The sequence below is a fragment of the Phaethon lepturus genome, unplaced genomic scaffold (assembly GCF_000687285.1).
Source record: "Phaethon lepturus isolate BGI_N335 unplaced genomic scaffold, ASM68728v1 scaffold50867, whole genome shotgun sequence".
NCBI lineage: Eukaryota > Metazoa > Chordata > Aves > Phaethontiformes > Phaethontidae > Phaethon > Phaethon lepturus.
The window spans coordinates 1,463-21,724 of record NW_010555015.1 but is presented as its reverse complement, the minus strand read 5'-3'; the positions used below and the strand labels follow the sequence as shown (position 1 = coordinate 21,724).

At 38.6% G+C, this 20,262-nt stretch overlaps 1 protein-coding gene across 1 annotated transcript in view; it reads right to left on the bottom strand.

Annotated features, from left to right (window-relative positions):
- Nucleotides 1-18,154, bottom strand: part of LOC104624612 (CLIP-associating protein 1-like) — a gene marked incomplete at its 3' end in the record, with an annotated part of 19,642 nt that extends 1,488 nt beyond the window's left edge. The window contains exons 1-7 of the mRNA XM_010292020.1: nucleotides 18,076-18,154; nucleotides 9,782-9,885; nucleotides 7,209-7,232; nucleotides 6,019-6,263; nucleotides 2,372-2,435; nucleotides 1,033-1,035; nucleotides 656-819 (exon numbers count right to left, since the gene is read on the bottom strand). Coding sequence (XP_010290322.1) covers nucleotides 656-819; nucleotides 1,033-1,035; nucleotides 2,372-2,435; nucleotides 6,019-6,263; nucleotides 7,209-7,232; nucleotides 9,782-9,885; nucleotides 18,076-18,154 — 683 coding nt within the window. The remainder of the gene's footprint in view (nucleotides 1-655; nucleotides 820-1,032; nucleotides 1,036-2,371; nucleotides 2,436-6,018; nucleotides 6,264-7,208; nucleotides 7,233-9,781; nucleotides 9,886-18,075) is intronic.
- Nucleotides 18,155-20,262: the final 2,108 nt, after the last annotated feature.

Sequence of the window (20,262 nt, the reverse complement as noted above, 5' to 3'; positions counted from 1 at the left end):
TTCATTTCAAGCTGTGCTTTGTTCCCTTATCTCTAGTAGCAGCCTGATTTATCTTGTCCTCAGAGTTCGTATCTGGTTTTGATTTCTCTCCTTTTTCCTTCCTCTATCCTATTTTCTCCTGGATTACTACTACTGCTTTCTTAATTATCTCATTTCTAGGATGAGCTGAACTTTACCGTAACAGTGTCCTGCGCTGGACTTCCTTAGAAGAGGACATTGACTACAGAATTGGCGTGCACCTTGCAGTAGCATTCAAGGTCTTATCCTGACATTACCATTATTTGCCATTTGAAAACATGAAAGATGCTCTGAACTTTGTGTTAAAGCACTGTTCATATTCTGAATACTGCAAATATATATAATAAAAAAGAAAACTGATATCAAAGCACACGCACACCAAAAAACCCACAAATTAACAAAATTAATCAGTCGCACACTTTAAATATTCTGCTTTAAAGTTATCTATTTAGAAAAGAGACAGGCCTTTTTAATTCAATGCTTGAAATACTGTGACATAACTTTGTTCTTTATTCTGGTATTCATCAAGATTGAGCCCTCAAAACATCCAGCACTACTGGGTTTCTAAAACGTTCATTAGATGCCTTCCTGTAATCCTGTAAAAACTTCCATAACATTAGCCATCTGAGTACTCTACCTGGTGACATCCAGAGCTTTTTGAACTTTTGCTTGCACAGATCCCAGCAAATCTGCTCCCATTTTCTTTAGCAACTGGGTCAGGAGAACAAAAAGCCAATCCTGCAAATCATCTTTATGAATGATGATGAAATCAACCAGAGTTTCCAGGAACATGCTGAAGACCTATAAACAAAACAAGTGTCACAAAAAGGAACCCCATGCTTTAAATAAGAATAACCAAAAGGGGAGATGTTTCAGGATGACTTTGTTATAGACAGTTTCATGAATGAATGATTTTAGTGACTACATTGCTCTGAAAAAAATATACAGACAAGACACATCTAAAATGTGTCATATTAAAATACCAAATGAAGGAAGGGGGTAGAATACACTTACTCTCTGTTGTGAATTCCACGGCAAAAGCAGGCCATGCAACAAAACAAACCACTCGTTAGCACACATAGTGATCAAGGCTGGTTGTCAGATGCAGTTTGTCGACAGATAAAAGATGCATTCATTGAAAGTTTACATTTTCTTAAAACACAATCTCTCCTCAGCAGAGTTACTTAAAACATTAAATACTTTGGATCAGATCCAGTCTCCTCACTCATGGAAGTAACATATGTTTATGTATGTTTATATGGAACAAAGTTTACATTTGTTTAACACCATAACTAACCAGTTTATAGCAAGAATTCTACGAAAGCAGTGCAAACGACAGATCACTACTGCCACAGAGGACATACTTGAGTTCAGTGTCCAATAAACCCTCACCTTACTCGAAAATCGGCAATATTTTGCAAACGAATAGCTACACCTTCACCATTTCCACAACACATACTGAACCTCTGAGAACCAAAACATTAAGACCTCACAGGTAGGAACTGCCACACTCAATGAGGCCTGTGGGACAGATGGTCCAGACTATAATTACGGCCAAAAATGCGCACTTCAAGCATGACCTGTGACAAGCAACCATGCCTGCCCAGGAGGTTTCCACCCAACAACCATTTATTAAAACTGGTTTACCAAGTGGTCTGAAGTAGAAATATTTATACAACTTGTTCTTGCCATTGCTGGTTGCCCTCAACCAGCAAACCTCCTCCAAAAGGGGCATGAAAAATCCCTTTTCCCCTCTCCCTGTTCCCACCTACCTGTCAACAGAAGACCACTGGGTCTGAACTTGCCTGTGGGCCCATTCCCTGCTCTGCTTCTTTTTAAGAGATGTCTGTAAATTCATGCCACGGCCTTTAACTTCAAAGGTCAGTGTTATAAAGAAGGCAAAGTGGCTATATTAGAGACTTTATTTACTTATGAGATCCAGAACAATATCTTGGTGAGAATGTGTACTGCTGCCAGGTGTACACGCTACAAACCCCGGTGACCATGATCCTGAACTATGGCTCGTTACCCTTCATGGACCTCACACTACTGTCTATCACCAAGACACTCCCTAGAGAAGTACAGATAAACCTGAACCTCTCGCTCCAGGAGCTGACATCTGAAAGGCATTAGGCTGCTCCTTGGGAAGCACAGGGTAACCAGTTCCTAGCAACAGAGGAGAGACCAAGACACATCCCTTCATTGTAAAACAGAGAAAAACCAAGGAGATTTATAAATGCCAGTTTCCCCAAGCAGATGGCAGGAGTAGAAATACAAAGCATTCATCTTGGAACAGTGTCAAATGTGCACACATGCTAATGTAAGAAAGCGAGCCAAGTCTTTGTGATCTTACCTTGCTGTGAGGGTCAGCAAACATGCGAGTAAATATTTCACATAGCCTTTTTAACTCGACTCGGCTAAAATACATAAATAAAACATGATATTAATGCTCAAGCTTTAGTTGCAGCAAAAAAACTAGTAACAACTGAAAAATCTAACCTTCTTTATTTAAATGTTACTTAAGTCACACTTCTGAAAACTCTGTATCTAGGCAAGGACTTAACTGGCATTCCAGTTTAACTGCTGAGATCACCAATCTTACATTGGGAAATCTAATAAACGTGTTTTGTTTTTTTAAATCATAAGTCAGATCCTTCTATTTTCTGCTGCTTCTATTTTCTTCTGTATTCTGGATTGCAGAAGACTACTTGAAATGCACACATTTGGGAGGTATTCACTTTCTGCCTGCATCAAGGTCACAGGCTCACTGAAACACGGCTCTTTTGCAGCCTAGGAACAGGTTTCTCAGGTCTCCTTTGTGTCAGGGAATTCAAATTTTCAAGTAAAATCAGAACTTTCATGCTGTTTGGGTGTATACTAATCATAAATATTTTGGTCTAAATTCAAAGTTGCTTCAGTAAAATCAGTCTAGAATCACACACTATTAAAAGATACCAGAACTGACTCCGAAGTCTGAGGGCAGACACACTGAGGAGACAAATACATAGAAACAGAAGACATATTAACAAGTGGGAAACCTACTAAATCAGAAGATAATTAAATCAAGGCACAATCTAAGTTCCTATTCGTAAGAGATTGAGGTGCTCAGAAATGCTCTTTTTATGCCAGGGGAAAAAAGAATGATGTGTGGGTCCCTTTCATAAGATACTGAGTTTGAGTCAAATGCAGAACTGTTTGGTGCCAAAGCTCTTATTTACAATGCATTGAAAATACAAGTCTTCGTTTTCCTGTAGTGCAAACTGCCAAAGAATGCAGAATTTTTCAGAGCACAGCAGTTAGGTAGTATTTCCTGCATACTATGGATGCAATTAGATATTTTCACAATTGCTATGTAATTACAGCAACTAGTGAAATGCACATGGATTGCTCAGAGAACAGCCATTCAGATCTTGACTACAGGTACCCTCTTTCCAGAAAGATGTTAATTCTACAATCCACCAATGTATCTCCTCCTCTCTCAAAACAGGCTTCAAAGAACAGGCCAGAATATGCTAATAGTCTGCAATTATTTTATGTTACCTTGTTTATAAGTAACACGGGACCTTTTTTTTTTCCCCCAAAATAAATCTATGTATGAAAGGCTGATCAAGTTTTAAAAGGGCACAAAGACAATGGTCCTAAGAGTTTGATGTAGAGAAAAAACTCTTTGTAACGACGCCACAGCAAGCTGTCAGCTTCATTCAGGAAGAGACTGTACAGTCTCAAAACTACCCTACAATGCTCTTCCTGACTTCATGCAGATTGCAGCTCTCTGAATGAACCTTATTTATTACTCTAATAATTTTCTTTCTGGACAAAGGTTACATGAAGACAGCGAGTATAAGCATGTCCCTTCCCAAAAGCTCATGGACCCAAGGTAACAATGGAAGTACTAAATTGAAACAGGCAGTGGAAGAACATTTCCTTAAGGGACTTGTTGGCCTTGTTTTATTTAACAGAACTTATGAGGAGCCCTTAGAGAACTAGGCCACATGAAGCTGTATGAAACAAAGAGGATAGGTAAGTGCCATACCTCTTTGCATGCACATCTTTCTGGATAAGCAAATCCCAGCTAATATAGGATCAAACATCTTTCAGTTCAGAGTACTAAAGAAAACCTAGCCACATCACTGCCTTTTATTAAACTTCTTATACCACAACAGAAGATACCAGGTTTAATTAGAGACTTGCCCCTTGGACTAATGACCTTGATGATGTTCTGCAAGATGCCATGAGAACAAACAGGGTGATAAAATCTAATCATTAGAACAGGCACTAGATCAACCCTGAACCAAGGAGGAAGCAGACCAAAAGCAAACAAAAATGAAATATTATCTAGAGAACTAAAACCAGTATCAAATTAAAAAATAACTCTGCAGGGATGTAGTTTCTGGGACAGGCTTATGAATTATTCAGGATCAAAGCTAAGAAAACTTGCTAGCTTGAGGGACAAGTGACAGCAGTACAGTTCAAACACTGCAACCAGCAGGGTTGTAAACAGTAATTTAATTCTACTGGTGTTTCTGCTAAGAGCTGCTGATCTGGATAAATAGCCCATAACCTAACCTTCACAGCACTTCCTCCCTTGGAACTATCCCCAACAGCACACAAAACCTTGGTTATAATCCTCACACACCTTTGTGGCAAAATCAGTCTCACCCAACTTTTTCATACAAGTATACGAGGTGCCACAGTTTTTCCATACAGTTCGTTAAAATAAAGAAAAAGAAAAAAAGGCAGCATAGATGTGGGAAGTATCTTTTAAAAGACTCGTAAACAGACCACATCAAAAGCATCTCTAGAGACTTTAACTACCCGTATTAAAAACCTGTAGCACTTCCCACTTAAGGACTGCACTACATCATGTGAAGGGCTAGAATATTTTTATGAAAGCAAGAGAATAACCTTTCCAGGCCTGCTCCCAGTACATTTTCATTCAGCCTGTTAACGTGAACCATCAAATATTGTCAGTCAGCGTGAAGGCCTTTTAAAATAGAAACAATTGTGCAAATCCAAGTAGGTAGGCTATAAACCATGCAACAACCACTTATAAACTTGGTCATAATTTAAGTACATAATATTCATAACAGGAAAATAAAAATATTATAGCTATTCACGAGTTCTCTTCAAAGAAGCCAAGAGATAAATGCTTGTTTCCAAACACGTTCACCATAAACTAAGTAGAAAAGCCTATAGCCTGATAGCCAGGTGACTTTAGTTAACGTGACCTGTGGCCTTATGAAGTTTCCACAGGACTATTGGGTAGTTCTAAGATCTGCTTTAATGTGTAACATGCCAAAGGTGTTTGAAGCATTTATGTGTCTTTCAACAAGGGAAAAAGGTCTGCCTCTCCTACTATAATCAAAGTTTCAGAGTTGGTACACCTATTTCATTGCCCTAAGAAACTTCCCTCTACATTATAAACTACATCATATATAGGAAATCCAAGTTTCTCATATAAGATTTTTCAAGAGTTACAAATAAAGTCTATAATTATACCTAACACAACCTTCATAATGAGTCAAAGTATAGTCAACATACTGAGAGCATTGTCTGATCTCATCTTTGAGTCATTTTAGAATAAGTGCAATGTTTGCTTCACAAACTAAGTTACTGGGGAAAAAAATACTGAAGGTTCAAACAGGCTACTGTAAGAACGGCACCACCCTTTGAGTGCATTTACACTACCACCATTGTGGGAAATCTCACTATGCTGCAACAAGCACCTGCCATTAGAGGTCTTCAGGAGACAGAGGCAGGCTAAGAGAAGACAGCATGCTTACCTGAGTCCTGTCTACTTTACTGCTACAAATTTAACAAATTATACTGATGACAGAGCATAAATGTGTCCACAAGTAATTAAAGTCCCACATTGTGGAGAAAAAGCTTCCACAGCTTGTGAAAGATACTATCTGTTTACATAAAGCAGATAAATATTACTAACTTCTGACTATAGCAATCTCGCATGAATGGCTGACACTATAAAACTATTAAGGTCACCTCAGTGTCCGCTGGCTTTTCAGTAAGTTCTGAAGACCTATGAGCCCCTCTTTCCTCTCAGACCAGTTGGAGCTGGCACAGTGGTTCAGGACCTCAGCCACGTCTTCAGTCTGCCGCAGGTAGTGTGGAATGCCCCCGTTCCTGGAACCATAGGAGCGCTCTGAGCAAGCGCTTGATGCATCACTGTTAGCATCATCATCAGAGTACATCCCATAGGGTTCATATCTTCTTCTCACTGGCTTTTTCTGGAAAAGGGGAAACCCAGACTTAGTAAGTTATATATAGTTACATCAATGCCAAAAGAAAAACATGCTATCCGTAATCACTAAAAGAAAGATTAATGCTATTGTTATAGTGACATAAGTGTTTTAAAGACGTCACCAAGCACTGTCTGCTTACCTCTCACAGTAGAGCAAGACAGATCCCGTTATTTCAATGAGACTATTGGAGTGACTAAGGGGAACAGGGCCTGCCTTCCCCAGCATGAAAGCGAGATACTTATACCCAGTGGAGTTAGCTACGGGTAATGAAATCATATGTTGTTTTATTGTCAATAATAGTCAGTTCCATTGTTACAGATTTTATGATGATACAACCTCTACTTCAAGAAAAAAAATAAAGATAAGGAAGAAAGAGCTGAAGGAATCTGTGCTGGCATGCGCATGCACAGTCACTTTGATACTGATAATGAAGTGACTCTAAAAATGCGCTGGGATATGGTAGATGACAATTTCTCTGTTAGTTTGGGCTAGGGTTTTTCCAGAGGATGCTAAGGGAGTTGAGTACTCAAATCCCACTCATTTCCACAGCATGGCATTAGAGGACCTAATTCCTTTAGGTACGTCTTTGACAACCTCGATCCTTAGAGAAGGCATATTAGAATAAATGTGCTAACAGAACAAATTGCATACTATACTGCAAAAAAACCTCTTAAAAGACCCGTAACAGAACAGGATTGATAAGACAATATAGGCAATCTTTTTCTGATACATTCTAAAGTGTTTGCTACGGAATTTCTTCCAGTGTCCAGTCCTGCAGTTCTTGGGACTTGCGAAGCCATCAGAGTTTTGCTTCCACTAGGACTGCAGGATTGAAGTGTAGAAATTAACTCGAGTGCAGTATCATGGGTGTTAGCAACAGATTGGGGAAAGTTGGAAAGTAGAAATAAAAAGTCAAGAAAGCACTGGTACCTTGCTCCTGGAGTCTCCTAACAGCTGTAGGCAGGAAAATATTGAAGGGTGGGAAAAAGCATAGAGAATTATGTCAGAAGCTTATGTAGGGTTTGTTTTTGCAACAAAAATGTATAGCAAATGCGTCTTAGCAAATTAAAAGAAAAAATACAGTTTTTGCAAAATAAAAGTGGGTATAGTAACGCCTGACTATCTCCTAACTGCTGCGCTGCTCATATACCCTACAATTTCCCTTAGGGAGCTTGGAAGTGAGATTATCTGTTAATATATATATTTTTTTTAATGACAAATCTATACACAGCACCCCTTCGCTTACTTTTCAGAAATGCTGCTCTGGAAGATACCAGAGGTTTTGGTAACAATTTATTTCCCCTCACATTATCAGTAGGATTTGATTTCTAGGATCTTGGAAAGAAATTCTGATGTCAGGAAACCACTATCTACAGTACAGCACATTTAATCAACTTCACTTAACCAAGTTCTCTTTCAACCTGTGGTTCTTACACCACACTTTTTTGAAGTTTAGCTTCTTTTAAGACCCCCTGGCTGGCAATCCTGGCTTAAAGGCATTACTTAATGCCAAAGTTTCCATCACCCTTTGAGCTCTTCTGACAGACCCGAGCACTGATTCCCAGTATAGATGCTGTAGTTTTAGGCCAAGTCCAGCTCTCAAACAGAATCAGTGAATCCAATGGGAATTGTACACAGGGAATAGAGGTCACAAAATGACCCACTGTGTTTTGTTTAAACAGAGTATGTGGCTGAAGCCATCTCTGGAGAAGTTCTTTTCATTCCCTACTATAGGCAAAAGAATATTCCTCTGAAAACAAGGCTGCTGGGTAAAAGCTGGCATCACATTATGCTTTCAAAAGGAGCCTGAATAGAGTTTTTAAATTGCCTGTTGTGAGAAGACAACCAAGAAAAAGAACACATTGGGGTGGTGGGAATGAAGGGGACAAGACGACTGCATTGCATCCCCTAAAGTCATACAAACTCAGACTGATCAACCAAGTCAGCAACACCACTTAAATTTCCAGCTAGACATAATAATTTCCCTTTTAAGTCTTCAACCCTTTAAGATTTTTAACATTCCAGTATAATCTTATTTAGTTTAAAAGAGTGGAATATTTAAAAGGGAACTTGAAGTCTAGCTGAAGATTAAGTCACACCCAAAGAGATCTCAGTGATCAGCCATGTATTGAAACACTGTGACCCTCTCCTCCCTCAAGAAACCTGTATTCAGCAACTGCTCACTTTCAGGGATACAGCCTGATTTCATTTATGCAGGCATACAATCACCTATAATTAAGCTCTTAACTGCTCTGGTGGCAAATTTGAGGTGCTGAGAGCAGAAAGTGGCTCACAAGTTGCTGTATTTGGTAATGAAAATGCCCACCAATGAGTCAGCCCACTAAATGCAACAGTGCAATCTACTATATACTGTCCTACCTTTATATTATTCACAAATACTTTTTTTTTTAATGGAAAGGTGGATTTTTCTAGAGAAATGTAATTTTTTTACGAGTACTCTAATAATCACCATCTAGAAATGGAGGTGATGTGAACTGAGTGATAATCAAATATAAAAAGGAAAAAGTTAGCCGTTCCTAAGGAAAGTCAACGAGGAAATGGAGAAGGGACCTCTATCACAAACACTGGGGACATGGTTCATTCTCCATAAAGAGAGATCTGAGATATCTGCCTCAAGATACATCAGAAAATCCTCCCCTCAGCTCAGGTCTAGAGCTGGAGAAAACCCAAGGTACACTGGTATCCAGCTACTGCTGTAGAGCAATTGCTCCTGCCTCTGCACACCCTCTCAACCCCCCCCACCCCCCAAATACTCAAGGTAAATGCAAAAGCTTATCTTAACATTTGTCTTCCAAAGAACAGAAAACAATTTTCTGGGTTCTAGCCCAGCGATATTATAGTACAGTAAGATTATACAGGACAACAAAGTTTTAAAAAATGACAATAAATTTACTTGGAAATGCACTGAATGTTTGAAAGTACTAGTAGCAAACTAGACGAAAACACTTCAATTTAACTGCATGAGATGGTACCGATTACAGGCAAACCAAGTTCTGAGCTGAGCCGAGTATCTAGCCAGGTGCAAAGAGCACAGGGCAGGAACTCGTGAAGTTCTACGGTCTTGCTGAAACCCGATCAGGAATTGACACTAACAGAGAACACTATGTTTTTCTGACAGAGTCTTCATGCAGGTAATGGGATTGACGGAAGTCCCTGACCCTGCGGGTGCCGAGCACTCCCACAGTGCTGCATTCATCCTCTGACAGCCAAGCAGAGGACAAACAGCTGATTCAACCCATCCGGCAGCCCTAGAACCAAGCCACAGCGGTCTGTTTGAAAATAGCTGCGGAGAACTCACATGGAATAAGGAAACAAATATTGCTGCTGATACACCCAAAGACCAAACAGCAAAAGGTAACTAACTCTATAGCATCAGACACTCGCACAATCAGAACAAAGCTATTTAGAAAGAGGAGAACGTACGTACAGGTAACTTTAAGCCACTTTCTGGTGTCGGAAGCATTTTGTGTTTTTCCTCTTACCAGTGCATCGGCCACAGCAGCCTCCAGATCTGTGCTTGTGCTCAGGACTCGCATGGCATTCACAGAAGCAGGCATCCTGCCTGGCTGTCCGAGTCCAAACCGGTCTGCACAAAAGACAACATTGAAAGGGATTGTTAAATGAATTCTCATTCACTTGGAATCCTAATCAGGTGCCCAAGCAGCTCTCCCCATGGCTCTGGGAACTTGCAGTGCTTTTCCATTAAACACACTTTTATCCACAGCTCTAGAGAGTTTGCCATTAGAGTAAGAAGTAAACTATTGTTTGTTGGGCCCCAGAGACAGTTTTGGATCCTCAAGGCACTTTTAATTTATTTTTAAGCTGGGAAGCGGGGTATCTATTTTGTGTTTCTTTTCTTTTGTGGTTTCAAAGTTTTATTCTAATGTCAGTGTCAGACATGCCGGTCCCGCTCTGGCACTCTCAGAAATAAGGAGAAAGCTTCTCATTAACTTCAGAGACAGAATAGTGCCCAGTGTCAGAACATGTTAATACCTGAGCACTTACCCATCCTGCAGCTTTTTCTGAGGTAAGGATGCAAGACTAGAAGCACCAGATTAGCCTATTTCATGTCTCAAGGCTTGATTAACCAGTAGAATATCCCCCTATGCCCCACAGTATAAAAGTAAGGTTTATTATTTGCTTGTGAAGAGACTCCAATTTTTATTACTTGAGAAGAATTTTATTCTTGAGAAGCAGTTTAAAAGCTGTTTAAAAACTTTACGATATACCAAAAATTGATTTTTTTGATCAAACAATATAATCGTTCTCCCTTTGAATTTGATGGCAAAGCTCTCAATGGAATCCAAAGCAAGATGATTGAGTTCAAAACGCCCTTTACACTCCTAGTACTAATTAGTGTACTTTATCATTTGCCCAGTCTACCAAAAAGGTTACTGAAATTAATTTCTTTGGGCAAGGGCCAAATTCAGAAAGCCATGCTAGCAGGCATATGACAGAATCAATGACTTGAGTATCACAGGCCAGGCCCTGGCAGCAAAGTCCTTCCAGATGGGGACAGATCAAATACCATATTACTGGGATCCTGGCTCCAGTCTATAAGCAGCAAGAGATTAGTATTCCAAGTTTTTGTTTCCACGTAGGCTTGTCTTTGCTCAAGAAGGACTGGGAACACCCTTCTTGGGACTTAATTTACACCTCTGTCCCCTGCACGAGCCAATAAGAGTTTTGGCAACAAATTCAGTGCTGTACAAATCAAGCTGCATGAACCCATTTAATAGACCTTCAGCTGATCCACATCAGAGGCAGTCATCAAGCAGCAAGAGAGAAGAATCAAGTCACAGGTTTTTTATTAGTTCATCTATATTTTATTTAACGAAGGAAAAATACTGTTTATCAAAATGCATAGCTATATCGTGGATTTCCACAAAACTGAGGTCAAACATGATATTCAGCAGCTTACTGTATTTTTGGGGGAAAACACTGCACTTATCACAAAACTTCATTGCTTTCTTCTTTAAAAACCTACTGCACTGAAGTCTCTTTTAAGGAATTAGCCCACACTGATGTGTATAATTTAAATCACAGACTGAAGTTTACCAGCCTACTGTCCTAATTCCAAATCTTTACCAGAAGAGACTGGTAAATCAGAGATTAAGCTACTGTGGAGGAATAGGGAAGATTTTTAAAATCTGAAGTATTTTGAGGAAAAAAAAGCAAAACCTGAAGACTAGTATTTATTTCAAAGTGTTATCTATCAAAATTTACTGTTTCTCAGAGTTACGTAACCAGACAAGACATTTCTGATTTACAACAAAAGCACATTTTATACAAAACACATTACAAGGAAAAAAAATAAACAAACTTCTTAAAACTACTGCCAAAAAGTAATTAAATCATGACATTTCACAAAGAAATAAAAGTTGTATGTGTTATTACTATCCCCTTTTTTAATGCACTTGGGTTGAGGAATCATTTCAAATATTTAGGTGAAACAGTATTTCATCCCTAAAATGGAAATATCTGTACACTCTTAATAGAAGCACAGAGAAGATGATGATAATGTGATTATCTGGTCTGATTGAAGCTAAAGTCACTTCTACAGAGATACACACTACAAAGATGTACAGGAGACATGTATTTTCCTAAGTGCAAATGATACCTGGGTACCAGGGCTGTAAATGTTGAGACAAGTTCTGGACTCAGTTTTATATTTAAACCCAACTCAGTGACTTTACTCAAGTGTTACTCGGATCAGAATTTGGCTTTAACTTTTGAAATAATGCAGCGTCAAAAAATACCAGTGTCATTTGTTTTCATGTTAATTTAGTATTACATTAGAAAAGGGAAGATAGTTTGTTTTTTTAAAAATGAAGAACAGAATGACAAAGTAATTCAGTTGTAGATCAGTTTAAATACCCAGCTTAGAGAAACAAAATAAGAGCTTTAACAAATTAAGTACAGTGTGGCATGCTGGCTTTTATCTATCTCCACAGCTATCAGGAATTTTCTGAAATACTTCCTTTAGTGATCTTTAAATTTGTAACACCCAAGTCACTCTGGGCTTCTCCCCAATACACTGTTGCCATACCTGAGCACAGAAGTTAGACCTTAGGAGAGACCTCAGCATCTCTCTAACATGGGGTTAGGAACACATTTGGCCCCAGGAATAACCAGTACAGGCAAGCCCAGTGTTAAAGGGCAAGAAATAAGCTCTGGCCACATTCCTTTGTGTCTCCCTGGCTAGATTCATTATATTTGTTACAAACTTGGTAAAAACTTGGTAAAAACTCCCACCATTTTTCGTCCAATTTTGTCATTTTTGGGCAGATTTTGGCCATCTTCAGGACACAGGTAACCATATACAATTTGATTATGCTTTGTTCCAAATAACAAGGGCCAAGCATGAAGTGACTATCACAGGGAGTTGAATGCAAACAAAGCTTAAATTTGTATTATAATTGAGTTTTTTTAAAATATTTTTGTTTATTTTTGTTAAGTACCAATTCAAATTGTTACTTTGAAAAATGCCAAAGAGTCCAATCAGCTTGCATCATTTCTGCCAAGTAATCTGACAAGGGAAATGTTTTGAGAGTTTTAGGTAAGCGACAGCCATTTAGAATCACAGAATAGTTTGGGTTGGAAGGGACCTTTAAAGGTCATCTAATCCAACCCCCCTGCAGTGAGCAGGGACATCTTCATCTAGATCAGGTTGCTCAGAGCCCCGTCCACCCTGGTCTTGAATGTTTCCAGGGATGGGGCATCTACCACCTCTCTGGGCAACCTGTGCCAGGGTTTCACCACCCTTATTGTAAAAAATTTCTTCCTTATCTAGTCAAAATCTGCCCTCTTTTAGTTTAAAACTATTACCCCTTGTTCTATTTAACTAGACTTAAGTGAAACGGAGTATTTTTCACTCCTTATCTGAAGGGGGTTAATTAAATAGTTTTCAGCATCACTAATTCCTTATGCAATTTCAGTCTCCAGGCAAACACTGAAGCCTTCATTCATCTTTGACATCATCTTTGTCCCCACAACTAAGTTTCCATTGACCCAAAGCTGGCAGCCCTCACTCATTTAAGATTCTCAGTGAAATATCCTGACTCTCAAGGGAGTTACAGGTTCTCCGCAACTGCAAATCCTGCAGAGGGGTGGGGAAGAAGCCACTAGAATCTGCAGTTTTCTCATTATATGTAAGCATTAATCTCCTGATGCAAAGCCCAGTGAAATTAAGGGAATCACTTGTTTCAACAACTTCCATGTACTTTGGACAAGGCCTTCAGAATTATATGAAGGATGGATCACCATGTGTTATCCTCTGAAGTTCATTTTGGAAGCACATCAGGTGCTTAATTCTTGCTGCTCTTGCATATTTTGGAGAGGATCCCGCAAAGCACTTTCATTAACAGAGACAGGAGTCCAGGATATTTAGTAATAAATGGGATGAAACCTACTGGGATCCAGTCCTAGGCATTGGGAACTGCCACACTGCTAAAGAGGAAATATAAACAGAAGTTGCAAATACTCTGCATCAGTCAGGATTTAGGCCATGCTGTGCAACTGACCCAATTTACAGGAGAACTGAGAAAGCCCTGGATCACCCTTTGTTTAAACACTGCTCACAATGTTCCTAAAATACATAAAATTAAAAACACCCAGTAAATGAAATTCAAAACAAAAAGCCACATTGAACAAAACGGAACAGAAAGCCCCACAGCGGTGAGAAGCACATGCCAAGTGCTGGCTGATGCACATGACGGCAAATGTTAAGATGGTGTAAAACAAGACTACGTGTAAGAAGCAGATTCATGCAGTTAGCGCTTGTTCACCTGACTGCCCAACAGAATCAGCAGTGGAGAGAGCACTAGTGGACCTGGAATGACGTCGAGAAGCTGCAAGTAGAAGGAATGGCAACACCCACAGGATTAACACACATTTAACCAGAGACAGAAAATGTCACAATCCAAAGGGGATGCGTGTGACCGCTACCAGTAAAGGTGTTTCATAGTGACAGGGAAATGACGCTGCATATGAATGCATAACAGATACAGTGCAAGCCCCACAGCGACACCTCCATCTGTAGCTTCCCCCCCACCTTTTCCCCATGACCATAAACACGATGCATGACAAAACTCATTTGTAACAGTCCCAAACCCAGTGCAATTCAGCAAAAAACCCAGTGCACATCAGCCACATTCCAGACCCACAGATCTGGAAGACGGCCATCATGAGAACGTGGAGCACATAACTACAGAGCAGGATTTAGATGTGTCTGATCTAAACCCTGAAGTGAAGCTATGATGAATGGTTAGGAATTGTGCTTGCAGGTATTTTTCCACAACATTCTAGCCTATGCATTAAAAAAAACCAACATCAACAAAGAGAATGAGTAACCACGGAAGTAGAAAGAGTCATACAGGGAGGTCAGCCAGCCACCACACGCAGGTCTTTGGGTTGGGTTTCTGTTCCAAGTAAACACAAGTACACACATCGTAGCTGTCGCTACTACCAAACGTCTCTTGCTTTTAACAAATTTTGCATACATGTTTCTTGAATCTAAGTATGTACATGCACAGATAATCTCAATATGCACATCATACTCCTATCTAGGATTACACCACATGTATACAAATTGTTACTAGCAATGGAGCACGCACAGTAGCAGAAGAGCTGAAACCAAATATAGCTCCCACTTCAATTCCCAGTTGTCAGCAGCACATGAATCACAAAATGCCTTTGGAGAGGTTTTCAGTTCTCAGGTTCAGCATAAAGGTGAGTTCTTTATGAAAGCAAACAGAAAGCTGGTCCAGCCATTTCCAAATTACAGAAATTTGGTTTTTCTAAAGAGGTGTTCCCTGTATCTAGCAATGACATGCTCACCTGGCTCAAAGCAACTGACCCAAGAAACTGATTGCTCATTTGAGCAATTCATCACCACAGACTCACTGAAGGCCTTGTTGCTTTAACATCATTACTAGTACTGTCAAGAAACCGAAAAAATAAAGCAGAATCACCTTCTAATACAAATAGGCTTTGTCAATTATGCATATACGTGCATAGTAGAAAAATTACAAGTCTTCTGTTTTAAGGCAAAGCATTCATAAACACAAATACTAGTATTATAAAATAGAAATCAGCAAAGTAAGAAAAATAAAATTTAAGTTTTTCCCCAGCTGTGAGACCTTGACGAAAAGCTATACAGAATATGCAATGTGACCTTTAACTATGGAGAACACATGCATTTATTCAAGAGAACAATCTCACTGACACCGTAACTCATGAAAGATTTGCGGGATCAGTGCAGGATTATGGACTGAATCTCACAGTTAGGATTCTGAGCTTGCAATTGCTTTCTCCTGAGCCATCCGCTGTGCCACTGTGGACATCACTGCAAGATCAAGGCCCATGAAGAAACAGGAACGACAACAACAAAATGATCACATCTCTGCAAGGAGGCCAAGTGTAAAGTGACTTCTTCACTGGTGTTTCCTAACTTAGGAAGCAAGATGTTTGGGGCAGAGACATGCATACCTGCACAGCAGCCCCGAAACAAAGCAGAGCAATCTGCAAGGTCAGGATATCAGGGTTGACATTGACCATAATACCATTAAATGCAAGAATGCTGCCGTTCACATATAGCCAACTTAAGTATCATTCACTAATATACAATTTAATCTTTATGAGAAAGAATAGACCATGCACAGTAGGATTATATTATCTTAGCATTCATGTAAGATTACCTGGGTTCTAGAAATACTGTAATAGAATCATATTGTTTTGGCTTAAATTGACATATATAAATTTATTTCCGATTAGTTACACACTACATAATTAACAAGTTCATGAACATTTTTGAGCTTAAAGCATTTCCATGAAAACACAAGAAAAAAGACAACAGAATGAAAACTATAATGGGTTACTATTATATTGATACTTCCTCCCCACCCTCCGTTAATGACTTTTGTAACAATGTATTTCTAGAAATGAAATAATCTTCAGGTAATTCAATATCATTAGTTAAAATTAAATGTCCCCCTCCCCGTAACAAAGTTTGTTACAACCAGTGTAATAGACATCTGTAACTGAGATTTTATATTTGTTGTACGAGTCAGACCCAGTGGTGGTCTCAACCAAGCTCACACCAACTGTGATTCTGGTACGCTGCATTTATTTTTCAGAAAAAGGGCTCAAGACAGTATTTCAATTAATGTTTTTTCACTAAAATGAAACACAGCACAATGACATAGAACACTGATGAGCTAACCCTGAAATCTAGCCTACTTAAACACTTCGGTTGGAGAAAATAATCCAAAATGGAAGCTAGAAAAGTAACTAAAAATGAGCTGCAGTTGCTTATCTACTGTTCTTTTATGGCTCTGCTATCACATCAGCTTTACTGAATCAATAAAAAGTTCATCTACTTATCTTAAAGAGCTATGAACCCAGTTCTGAGTGTTAAGTTGAACTCCTCTCATTTTTCACCAAAATTTGAGGTATTAAAGGAAATAGATTATTTTATAGCTCACTACAGTTCAAAATAATGAAGTTTTGAACCCAAAAGCCTCTCTAATATTAATCTGAAGATTACACTCTACAGCACTGAAATCAATAGAAATTTTGCCAATGATTTCATATGCATGAAGAAAACTAGCCTCTCCACGGACATTTGAAATTGAGATGAATAACGAAACCAATAATGACAATAGCTATGTAAATTTAAAAAGTTAAATTACAGTGTATTAATCAAGTATGAGAACAAAACATGAAAATTTTGCTCATCTGTCCATATTTTTCATAACCTTTTCTCACAATTGGATTTAAGTTGCAGAATTAAGCCCAAAATTCTATGTTCCACTTACACACTACTTTGTATACCTGTATATTGTCACTATAGAAAAAAAGATCCTATAATAGATCCTATATAAATGTTCTTCAGCCTTGATGGAATTTGTAAGAGCTTTTTTCTCACTTTTAATACCACATGCACAGATATGAAATTACTACATAAATGAAGAGGGCCTGGAGATCAACTATGTTTCATTATGTCCGAGATGACAAACAAATCTTTCATACAAGTAATGTATTTGGTTGAATATATGATACGATATTTGATCAGAAACATTAACTATCCTGCTGTTTTCAGCCTTGTGCAAAAAAAAAACTTCTGTATATGGTAACTGTAATGAGATTTTCAACTTGTACACTTAAGATGCATGATAATGATGCTCCTCTAAAACCTCAAACTTTCCATGATTTTAGGCTGCTTGAAAAAGTTTTCTACAAAATGGCATGTGTAACTTGTTAACAGATGATTGACAATATTGTGTAAAACCTGTACAAAATAGAGGTTCTATATCTATTGGAGGATTTAGTACAGAAATTATATGCTACTGTACCTAGCTGTAAGAAAACCAGATCATGAATAGAGTCACTCGACAACAGGCTTCAATGCTACCAACTACCTGACTGTGACCCTAGAAAGAGAGGCTTGCTCTCCCATAGATTTCCATCAGTGCTGTAAAGTGAAGCACAGCAGCCTTCAAACACAAATAAGCTCATTTAATGAAACTAAAAATTACAGAAGTTCAAAGTAATCTTTTTTCCTACTAACAGTGAAATGCTGAGAACCAGAATTGAAGCATGCAGAAGAAAACAGAAGGGAAACAGGGTTGGAAATGGGGAGTGCGTCAGGATCCAAGAGAGGACAGGAAACAAGCTCATTCCACCTGGCAGCGTCTTTGAAAGGGCAATCAGAAAAAGGGAAAAAGAGAAAAAAAAAAAATCGACCCTTAAAGCTCCAATTCCTACAAGTACTCACCAAGTGGAGGAAAGCCCCGAGCAGGGCTTGTATCTCGACTGCTCTCACGGCTGGTATCACGGCTGCACCCCTGACTCATGCTGGGTCGGGGGATACGACTGCTCCGTGCTAGCATGCAGCATGGAGAGTTTCAGAGAAGGTGAACAAGTTTAATGAGGACAGAAAGCTCAAAGTCAAGTCACATTTCTGTTAGTTACGGTAATTATTACATTAGTAATTATAATTTGCAGCAGCCTGGTCAGGCTCTTTACAAACCAACTACCTTAACATGCTGAGCTGTGTTTATGATGTGAAATTTCAGCAGCATTAAATGTCTGGTTTTCAGTCTGCTTTTTTCTTAAGCAATTCAAGTTTTGTTATTCAAGTAGAGCAGGTATCTTCAATCATTTAGGGGAGCTCTACTGTTACAAAACATGCAAAACAGATGAAACCCTCCTGGTATGTTTTTTCCTTAATTAAAAGATAAACGCCTTTATGGAACAAAACAGCAGTGTTTTTAACCAGGTCAAAATTTTTAAAAGTTGTTACAATACCACTGTGCTATTTTTACATATATTTGTCTTTCACAAGGAGAGTTTTGCCATGAACAAATATCCTAAACAAAAAAGGTGTATTGTACAGACTTGCAGAGATATTTTCCTCCAATGAAAGATACTGGGAAAGAAACATTTAGAACCGGAATACCTGAAAGACAGGTTAAAAAGTGGTTTGAATTTTAAGGCAGCAGCAGCTTCAGATCTTGTAACAGAAGCAATCTAGCTATTGCTCCTCAAACATTTCTAAAACCTCATATTTATGGTTTTATTATGCACAAAGACTGAGATATTAGCGCACTTAAGGGGAGCTTTAAACTCTATTCTTTTCTTTGACAAAACCCTACAACGAGACTCTTCTCTTTGGTCTGGCAGCTATCAAGTGTTCAATCTCCTACAGCCTAATAAGGGTCCTGCCTGTCAGCTGTGTCACAGGAACTCATCATATGCACAGTCTTCATTTGGCCAAATGCAAAGTAGAAGATAGAAGATTAAGCTGCTTTTATAGTAAAAAGCAATCCCACTGACTTCAGTTGAAGTTTTGTCCAAGTAGGAAAAACAGAGTTACGCCCTTAGAAGGCTGCTTAACATCAAGGAGTTGAATTTTTTTATTTTACAAAATGAACATTTTAGGTATTTAAAACTGGATTATTCCTCTGCAAATTCTGTGTCATTTTGATAGGAAAGATATTTGAGAAAGTTATTTAATAAGCTTTATGCCCAGTAGAGAATACAAAGTTTTCTTCAGGAAAAGAATAGCAGTTAATTGTTATGAGTTTACCTTGAAGAATTTAATGACTAAAGAGATATTTCCTTTGCTGTTTTGAAAAGGCAGTAGCATATTTTAAGTGTTCAGGAAAAGCCTTTAAGGAATTTTCTCATGCACTGAGTAAAATCTAATCTACCAGCTTAGATGAAAATGGAGCAGAGGCACATACACATAACATGAACCTGCTTTATGCTACTACTTTCACAGTACCGTCGTACTTATAAATAGTGCCACTTGCATGCTTCAGAATACATATATTCTTATAAAGCTCTATTTGTTTGTACACAGAACTTAAATGCCTAGACTCAAGCTAATAAAGTTCCCCTGCAGTGCTTCCGTGGGCTCATATACACTGGATCTATTACTATCCTCTCAAGCAAAGCAGTACAGAAGAAAATAGAAACTTCATATTTAGGCTTTAAAATTCAAATACAGACTACTGCCAGAGTCTTGGTTTGTCAAATCCTTCCTTGTTTTGCAAAACCTAGTTCATATCTCTCAGATGAATTAATGGTTCTGATGGTTGAACTTTGATGCCAGACAATACAAGATGAGCTATTGACCAAGCTGACTAAATCACCATAATGCCTAAAAACCTCTGTGTTAGATGGTCTTATAATAAATAAGACAGACTAAATAATATGAACCGGATGAAATTAGGGTCCATGAGTACAATAATCCCACCTCAGATGTACAAGGAAAAAAGCTGACAGGGGAACTACAGGTGAAAGTAACACTCTAAAGTCTTCCACACGAATACTTGGTTGAAATTGAGGACTCTCCAGCAGCGAACTTCTCATTCTTGGGTCTCATGCTTATATGTAAATAATGGCAGCCTTCACATCAGGTTTGCACAAAGCAGTCATTTCTCTTAAATAGAGAAGA